The sequence below is a fragment of the Alosa alosa genome, chromosome 12, assembly GCF_017589495.1.
Source record: "Alosa alosa isolate M-15738 ecotype Scorff River chromosome 12, AALO_Geno_1.1, whole genome shotgun sequence".
Classification (NCBI taxonomy): Eukaryota; Metazoa; Chordata; class Actinopteri; order Clupeiformes; family Clupeidae; genus Alosa; species Alosa alosa.
In genome coordinates this window covers 27,660,216-27,670,215 of record NC_063200.1, presented here as the reverse complement: position 1 = coordinate 27,670,215, position 10,000 = coordinate 27,660,216, and the positions used below count along the sequence as shown (strand labels likewise).

General features: G+C 46.1%; 1 protein-coding gene across 1 annotated transcript in view; it reads right to left on the bottom strand.

The window, feature by feature from the left end:
• The window catches only part of vav2 (vav 2 guanine nucleotide exchange factor), a 208,620-nt gene that overhangs the window by 141,288 nt on the left and 57,332 nt on the right, over positions 1-10,000 (bottom strand). The window contains exon 2 of the mRNA XM_048258257.1: positions 4,323-4,439. Within this exon, the coding sequence (XP_048114214.1) occupies positions 4,323-4,439 (117 nt within the window). The remainder of the gene's footprint in view (positions 1-4,322; positions 4,440-10,000) is intronic.

The following is a 10,000-nucleotide window of genomic DNA, read 5'->3' as shown; positions in this document are numbered from 1 at the left end:
TGATGTCCTTGCACTGAGAAGAGTGGTCATCCCTCTGGACCACATTCAATACCACCTCCCTTCATCCTCACCTGGGACCCAGTTTGCCTCTCTCACTGAGCATGCTCTGATTAAAACTGCTCATCCGGCATGTCAGAGGTCAACCTAACCACTGTCCGGGAGGCTTATTAGCTGACCCTCATGAGAAAAAGTTGCAAGGCAAAGATGAGTTTAGCCATGTACTCCTCTGGGGATTAAGACACACAAAAGCCAAGAAACTGCAGTCACTGAGCCCGATCGCTCGCATTGATCAGCAGCATTGAATGCCAATAGCCAATACGTGCCTCCATAAATAGGTTTGCCCAACCATGCCCAGTGTCCTCTGACTGCCTCTGCCCTCTAGTCTATTCCTCAGTCGCACAGACACACTCACTCAAGCCCAGATTATGATAAACTGGCCCTTTATCCTGTATCCTGTACAATGCTGAGATGTTATCTTAGGGGAAAAATGTGTTTGAAATCATCCTAACTACTCTCCTTACCCCCCCTCCCCATGGATTGAACACAGGTGTCGACTGATTACCATAATCATCGCCACGGCAACAAATAAATAAATAAAAGGAGGTGGGGTTGGGGGTGGGAGTGAGGGGAAGGCAGATTGTGGTGTTTGTGAAAATGATAACAGCGCTCATTTGTGGGCTAATTTAGAGGGGTGGGGGAGAGTACACAGAGGCGATTGGCGGTTGGCTGTTGGCTGGCGCGCGCGGGCACATAAAAGAGGGAGAGATGGCTCCCCAGCGTCTCCTCTCCATGTCAGTAAGGATGCGCTGATGAATAGGGGCATTACCAGGGAGGAAACCCACATTAGTGCCCAGATTATGCCCATCTGCTAGCCAAATGCAGCGTGTCCCGTCGTGGCATGGGCCATGGGTGGGTGAAGCGCACACAAGAGGCTGCCACGGCACCGGAAAATAAGATAAAATAGGGAGCCTCAGGAACCATGATGGATCTTTGACAATAAAGTACAAATGGCTGCAAATACATTGTAGAATTTATGTGTAATTGTGGAATTTATGTGTAATGAATTCCACAAATTGATGGAATTTATTACACATAAAGAGCCCTGCAGATCCTTTTAGTATTCTTGTATGAGCGGAAAACCTAAGAGCTTTTCTTATAGGGGTCCAAGACTCCTCATAGAGTGGAAGGGGATATGGGTGTGAACCTGCTGTCTGTTTCTGGTATTGTTTATGAGTGAATTTCCTGAGTTTGATGAGTGACGTGGTCTCTGCTCACGTCTTCATTAATGTGCCAGTGCTGTCACAGTGTGGAGAGACAGAGGGGGGTGAGGTGGGTAGGAAGGAGAGGAAGTGTCCATCTGCTGAAGGAGAGAGAGGTGGAGGAGACAGACAAGGGTAATTACCTCAGCTGGAGCTTAGAGCAGGAGAGAGAGAGAGAGAGATGGGGAGTGGCAGTGACATCCCTACACACACACACACACACACACACACACACACACACACACACAAACACACAGGTAATACTCACAAGGATGACTGCACACCCTAGTATGCAAGGTGCAAATCCCATATTTCTCAATTCAATTAAAACAAAGCAAATTAAAAGCTGATGTTCTCATTACCTTTCTCTAGCCTCTACCCAGCCCCATTATCCAGAAGCTTTAACGCCTGAGTGAGCGAGTGCCTGATGGAGCGGGCTGAGGTCTTGTCATTCATTCTGCTCCTCTGAACACGACCGACAACAACCGCGCCGCGCCGCATTTAAAAGCCAGCGACCATACGCCGCATACCACTTATGCCCAAACACCAACTCCGACCCATTAATCACGGCAAGGCCGCTCTGACATGCAAATGCCGCAAACGTGCGCGTGGAACGCGGGCCGCATTAGTGCATCGGCCGTTCTCTCTTCGATATATTCTAATGCGCTGGCCGGCCCTTAATGGAAAATCAATGTCCGGACGAGCTCGTCACCTCTGAGACCATGCAAAAGCAATTTACAAATTGACGTGCCGAGGGCCGGCGGTGATTGATTCCGACGCGCGGGGGGTTTTTAATATTGTTGCCTGCCGCCTCATTGACTCACAGATAGTGTTCTCTCCGCTTTATCTCACATGGGCCAGGATGCTTTGTGAAGCACTCATATCCATTTGTTGTCTTTTACTCTCTCTGTTCCTCTCTACTTCCTCTCTCTGTCCCTCTCTCTCTCTCTCTCTGTTCCCTCTCTACTTCCTCTCTGTTCCTCTCTACTTCCTCCCTCTGTTCCTCTCTACTTCCTCTCTCTGTTCCTCTCTCTCTCTGTTCCTCTCTACTTCCTCTTTGTTCCTCTCTACTTCCTCTCTCTGTTCCTCTCTCTCTCTCAGAACATGTGATGCCTTCTCCCTGTTGATCTATCTAGCTCACTCTCAACGCTAACCTTTTGTCATTCCACTATTCTCTCTAATCAACTCTCTTCCCCTCTCTCCCTCCCTCTCTCCCTCCCTCCCTCCCTCTCTCCATCTCTCTCTCCTTCTCTCTCTTTTCTTTTGCCTGTCCTACTCCCCCTGTCTCTACAAGGAAAAATTCATGAGGATGAATGTTGATACAGTACATGCCCAGTGAGATGTACCTAATGAGAGTAATGTCTATAAATCCCCAGCGTTCATTTCGGTAGGCCACAAATAGTCTCCCCTTAGTGTGGGTCATCCTTAGCGCCAGCCGTGGTGTTGTGCTGGCATTTAGGGCAGTGTGCCACTGTTTGCATAGTCATCCGACCATACCACAGATGCCTGCCATATGTATGTGTGTGTGTGTGTGTGTGTGTGTGTGTGTGTGTGTGTGTGTGTGTGTGTGTGTGTGTAGGTGTGTGTGTGTGTGTGTGTGTGTGTGAGTAGTGTGTACTATCGAGGTGAACCCATCTGCTGAGGGCAAGGTGAACTTGTTTAAACTTCCCGTTTCAATTTTACTGCATCCCGTCGAAGGCTGTAATGAGATAAAAGTGCTCATATTACAGTAACTCTGCCTAGAGAGGAAGATAGATGGGAACCAAGGTGGGTGAACCTAGTTATTACAGTAAACATACTGTTTATGATTGGGCCAAATAATAAATGCGCATGATAACATATCAGTCACTGTAGGAAGTAGTCATGTTAAAGTGTACCTTTGACACATGACAAAATGCAGAGTTGACTCTTCCAGGAAATATAAACAATAATCCAGATTATGAAGCAGACGCACACATACACACACACACACACCAACACTCTTTCCCTATCTCACACACACACACACACACACACACACACACACACACACACACACATATACACACAAATGAACACACACACACACGCATGCACAGGAGGCGCTGCAGGGCCCTTTACTCCTCCTGCTTCACGACACTGCATAATCTCACACTGAATCCAAAATAACATGTGAACCTGAGAAGATGAGAAGCATGAAAAATAAGGGCAGCCACCCCTAAATGCACTCTCTCTCACACACACTCTCTCTCTCTCTGAAACACCCACACACCCACACGTGGTTGACACAGATAGGCATTGACACACAAAGCCCACAAGCCTGACCTCGAGGTGTGAGTCCACATGTTACTAGGAGAATCAAAAAAAGAGAGCGCAGCTTCTGAATATTCCTGTGTGTGTGTGTGTGTGTGTGTGTGTGTGTGTGTGTGTGTGTGTGTGTGTGTGTGTGACAGACAGAGCGCATCTGTGTTGTGGTTGTAGTGGTGGAAGTTGGTTGGGGGCGGGGTAGGGAAGCTCACATCACACCAGAGATAAAATCATACCACTCATCCGAGTCACACTGTCTCTCCCCTGAACCGCAACTTTGCAACCGGGCGAACGGGACACACACACATACAACACACACACACACACACACACACACACACACACACACACACACACACACACACACACACACACACACACACACAAGCTAATGTGTTTCTGGCCTTGTAGGTGACTACTGTGTCATGTCTGACAGATTTGAGCGCAAGCAGCAGGAGTGTGAGTCCCAAGTGAAATATGGCTGCTCAGAGGGCCTCCTGGAAGGCAGGGGAGCTCCTCTAATCAGACCAAGGAGCAGATGATGTGTTTGGACAGGACTGAGGGGCAAATTAGACCTGAGCTGTGGAGCGCTGGAGCAGATGTGTGGGACGTGTGCTGATTGGTGTGGAGCTTTTCAGAGGACCAGATAATGTGAGTGAGTTTCAGAGGACCAGAGTGTGTGTGTGTGTGTGTGTGTGTGTGTGTGTGTGTGTGTGTGTGTGGGTGTGTGGCTGAGTGGGTGTGGGGGTTGACAGGAACACCGACAACGTGACTCACCTTGCCGAAGTCCCGGACATCAAAGAGGTCGAAGGGGTCAAACAGCTCGCTGTTCCGCAGTCCAAACTTGTCGTGGCACACCTTCAGGAAGGTCCGGATGTTTTTCAGACACAGAAACTGTAGAGTGAGAAAAGAAAGAGAGAGAAAGAAAGGGTGAGAGAGAGAAAGAGGGAGAGAGAAAAAAACAAATATGAGCCTCTGGAATCACTCTGAGAAGCACCTGCATGGAGAGATAACATTATCTCCGTATAGTTCATATGCTTAGGGAAGGTGTGTGAATATTCCTTGAAATTCTCCAGACATTTATTTTTTTTAACGAGCCCAACCATCCTTTTTGCGTTCATTAACGACAGAGATTAGCGTGCGGCATTGGCGCAGGCGACACGTGTGTCCTCGCAGAATGTTTCATTTCCTGGCCATGCCTGAGAACATGCTCATTTCCTGTTGGCTGTATGCGTGATTGGCTGCACTTGAAAAGCTCCTTCTCCCTCCATCACACACACACTTACACATACTCACACAATTACACACACACACAGACACATCAGGGCTCCAGGCTAACTTTTTGCACTGGTGCGCCTAACTTTTTTTCTTAGGTGCACCAGCACAAAAGTTAGGTGCACCCAAATTTTCAACCACATCGCATTTAACACCGCAGCAGGTTGACTTTTTTTCCTTAATTACTGTCCTATATAGGTTGTCCTATGACTTATGATTTACAATTCTACAAGAAAAGTAACTTAATGAAGTGTTGGTGCTTTAAGTGCTTCACTGAGCTGAAATTTAAACTTAAAACATCTCAAGATGAATTAAATAAAAATAACAGTCAGTAAATTAACAGTGCACGTCTTTTGAGGGCTTCAAACTGCACATCTCATGGCTCAATGTCAATAATCATTAGACAGCCCCATAATGCATTTTACTTTTTAATTTTAGTATGTTTTACATTTTCAATAAGAACATCACTATGGTTAATGCAGTAACAAAATGGTAGGCCTATTATTATAGGCTATTGCAATGACTTGCCATGCTCGATCTAAATGTGTCCATTCAATTCACCGTACACAATGACCACAGTTATACATGCAGGGAATATTCGGGCTTTAAATGTAGCAGCGATATTCGGTTTGAGCCAAATACCGGATTAAATTGATTGATGCCATCAGAATCGGTTTACACAACTCGCGCGCAAAACGAATATTGCTGTTGAAAACCGGGTTACTCCCTGCATGTAACTGCGGTCAATGACGCACTCCTTTTCGGCGATATCTGTATCTCTGTCGTTCGGGAAGGCCTTGTATGCATTGTTTGCCATTTTAAGACGTCTTTTCATCTGCAAAGACTCGGGGTTTACGTTCAAACTATTTTTCTGGTGAATAATTATTTCGGACTGAACTTGGTGAAGGGAAGTTAGTTTCACTAGGCCTATCGTAGGCAACGATAAACTTGATCATCATCTCGGGCTCGTCTGATCGGTTTACTGCTGCCAGCCGCCTAAAGGCAGTGGGGAGAGGGGACATTTATCTCGGCCTATGTGACCACACTGTAATGCAACTAAATCCACTCTGTTTATCTGACGGGTCTCTGACATCTCTCTCTCTCTCTCTCTCTCTCCCTCTCTCTGCAGCACACGCATTTTCAAATTTACACACAGGCACAAATCAGAGGGAGGTCCCGCCTTCACTATCTGTGATTTGTTTAAACCACGATATTGGCCAAATATGTGTCTGTTATTGAACCAAAGGTAGAGTTTCAATGCGGACACTTTTTCCTCTCTCGAATAGCTGGTCGCACCGATTTTTTTTAGTCGCACTTTTGAAAAATTAGGTCGCATATGCGACCAAATTGGTCGCACTCTGGAGCCCTGCACATACTGTATACACACTCATACACATACACACAAATACTCAGACACACACCCAAGGGCTTGGGCTGTGCACAGATGGGGCTCGACGGCACACCTCAAAGGGGAATGAACAGATCTAATGATTGGTCACCTCCAGCATCCACTACTGGAGTCATGTAAGGCTAGGTTAGTCTGTGCATCATATACACACACACACACACACACACTGACAAACACACACTCCACACACGCCAAATGGTCACGGTTCACATCACCCCTGCAACCATGAGCAAGTATCAAAGCTGTGCAGTCCACTTCCTCTCTCCTCCCCCTCCACTCTCCTTTCCTCTCTTCTTCCCTCCACTCTCCTCTCCTCTCTTTTCCCTTCCTCTCCCTTCCCTCTCATCTCCTTTCCTCTCCTCCCTCCTCTCCTCTCCTCTCATCTCCCCTCTCCCCTCCATGAACACTGATCTCATGAGTGCTGCCTGCATGGGGTCAACAACATGTCTGCCTTTCCCCCAGCCTCAGCCCCAGCCTCAGCCCCCAGCCCCAGCCCCCAGCCTCAGCCAACAACATCCCTGGCCTGGTGCTCCCAGAGCTGAGCCAGCCAGCACAGCTGGGGTGGGGTGGAGCTGTGGACCTATGGGCCTATGGGCTGTGGAGGAGGCTCATGATGCCTGCCAAGCCTCACCCTGAGAGCAGAGGTGTCCGTGTGTCTGGGTGGAGGCGGGTGTGGCGGGATTCAGTCAAATGGATGACTTTTCCCAAAGCCATTACGGAATGAAAATAATGCTTTAAAGGATGGTCAATTGTAAGCAGGAGTCAATGTGTATGCTTCATGGAGTGATGCAGGGGTAAGGTTTCAATGGATTGGCCCACAAGGGTCACTGTGCCACAAGGTAATTAAAAGCAGGTAATTAAATTGATTAAAACAGGATGCCTTCTAGGAGCCTAATTAAAGAAGTGGCTGAAAGATACACCATTAACCTGATCACCTGCAGATCTTAAGAAAATATAGGACTCCTTTTTTCACTCCCCTTCTCTCTCCACCTCTGCAAGCTACCAATAGCCCAGCATGAGCATGCTCTGTGTCTTGAATTTATTTCTTCAATTTCTGATTATGTGGTCTCCTCAGTGCATACGCCAAGCCAGCATAACCTCAGCCAGAGATGTTTACAAAACCTCCCTGGTGGTTACAATTGCAGACTTTAATATTTTGCGCATGTAATACATTGTGTTGGTTTTAAAGTGCATTTACTGGCTCAGTGCATGAGCACACATGAGGAAACAGGCCTCTGAGAAAGAGGTGTAATCTGATATTGGGTGAGAAAACAGCGTAAACAACAACAGAACAATAATAACATGCCGTTGCCAGGCGCCAAGCGCCATAATCAAACATCATCGCTACGCACCGCGTTATGTTTTATTCATGTGGCAGACACAACAATCCGTTGAGTGAACGAGCAATCCGTGTCCATGGTTACGGTGCATGTGTGTGTGTGTGTGTGTGTGTGTGTGTGTGTGTGTGTGTATGTGTGTGTGTGTGTGTGTGTGTGTGTGTGTGTGTGTGTGTGTGTGTGTGTGTGTGTGTGTGCATGTGTGTGTGCATGCGTCTATGCGTGTGTTTGTGCGTGCGTGCGTCTGCATGTGTGTGACTGTGCATGTGTTTGTGCGTTGGTGAGTGTGTGTGTGTGTGTGTGTGTGTGTGTGTGTGTGTGTGTGTGTGTGTGTGTGTGTGTGTGTGTGTGTGTGTGTGTGTCTGCGTGTGTGTGAGTGTATGTTTTTGACAGAGAGAGGGAATCTCCGGTCTCCGTTAAGAATGGGTCCAGATACTCCAAGCTCATGGTCAATCACTGAGGCATTGTCCAGAGGCCACTCTGAGACTGAGGCTCTATTGTAAAACACAGTGGCCCGACGATCTGCCACACAATACCTCCCCATTCTCTCTTGCCTGCACCACTAACCTGCACACAATCAGTACACTGTGATTGGGATGACTCTCCAAGCCTGCATCAGGCCACAATAGGCAGTGAGCCATTCAGCGCAGGCCACAGGAAGTTAGCCTTCAGGCCTACGCAAAGCCACCGTGTCAGGGATTATGGATGCGTCCACTGCCAAAAAAGGGCTCCCATGACAAAAGGCGTCAACAGTGCCATGCCAGAAACATTGTACCATTGTCCTATAATTATGTGCGTTCCAATCATACAACCACACAATGATTTAATGGAAACATGCAGAGTAGGGTTATTACGCACAGTCAGCTCAGAGAGGAGCAAGTATGAAGTGTTTGAGTGGTAGATGTCAAAAGTAACGAGAACAGATGTCAGAGTTGAGAAGGGTCTTATAATTGAAAGTCAAATAGTGCATTTAAAAAGATAAACTGCAGGTTGTGTTGCCACAAGTAATCGGTTCTCAAATTAAGGATTTCCTCTTTCCTAGCAAATAACACTGTCATCATCAATTTAGTTCTACACAGGGGAGCAGAGTGATGAACAAGTCTTCAGTGATGGATCACATTCACAAGGCTAGTACAGAGCCAGGGAACACTTCAGCAATATGTCACAGCATATTCATTTCATTCTTCAACACATTCATGTGTCATAGACTAAACAAGTTCTCCTTCTCTCTGCCTCTATGTGTTTGTGTGTGTGGGTGTGTGTGTGTGAGAGAGATTGTTTGTGTGTGTGTGTGTGTGTGTGTGTTAGTGTTAATTTCGTCAGACGAGACGAGAGGAAATATGTTAGTCAACAACCTTTTTTTTTCATGACTAAGGCGAGGCGATGGCGAGGCGGCAGTAATGTCCTGAAACACTGACTAAGACTATCTTAAGATGCATTATTGTTGACAAAAAAAGACGAGACTAAAATGTTTTGCATGAAATAAAAACTAATAAAATCTCCCTTCATGTTCGTCTACAAAATGAGAAGACAGAATATTTAGCTTTTACGTTTTCAAAATATTCGAATGAGTTCATAATGCCCAACAGCTTTCCTGTAGGCTAGTCTACGTGCTGCTGCTGCAACCCTGTGGCTGCAACAATTTTACATGGAACAAGAACATTGGAGATTTCTGCCAGAGTTAGCAAGCTAACTACCTAAGCTTTATGCCACTGCTACATACCCAGAAGTTGGCCTTCTCTCATACAAATTAACATCCCCAGAATGTCCATACGAAAATGTTCAGCATGTAATGTCAACTATTCATCTAGTTAGACTGATGATGCAAAGTTTGCTAGCAAGTATGCTAATATAGAAAGTTAAGCTAGCAAGTTAGCTATGGCTAAGATGGAGAGTCTGTTTGGGGAATGTGTTGTGTTTAAGGCGATATAAGCCATCTAGCGGTAATTAAAACATTAATACATTGGCCCTACGACAGTGTTTCTCAAACTATTTCAGTTTCAGGACCACTTAACTAACCCTAGCTAAAAAAAAAAAGATTAGACCTACTTCAACAGTAGCCTATAATTAGTCTATAGGCCTACTCACTGAACCACCTTGCTTATTGTCTTTGCACTTTGCTTATTGTGTCAGGATTCATTCTGTATGATTTAAACTGGCATATCTTACATAGACAGTGTTGCAGAACTGTTTGGATTTAACTACAAGTTATTTGGCAAACAACTCATCTATATTATATTTGACCACGTCTGCTTTCAAGGGACCACTTGGTCATCCCCCGACCACACTTTGAGAAACACTGGTCTGACTTAATATGACAGTGGTCCAGTCAAATCTTTTACTGTCTATGGTCAAATCCCAGCCGAGCTATAACTGTAGCTCGACTTACCTGTGCATGTAAACATAATGGACTGACAAAAATCTGAATGAGTAAT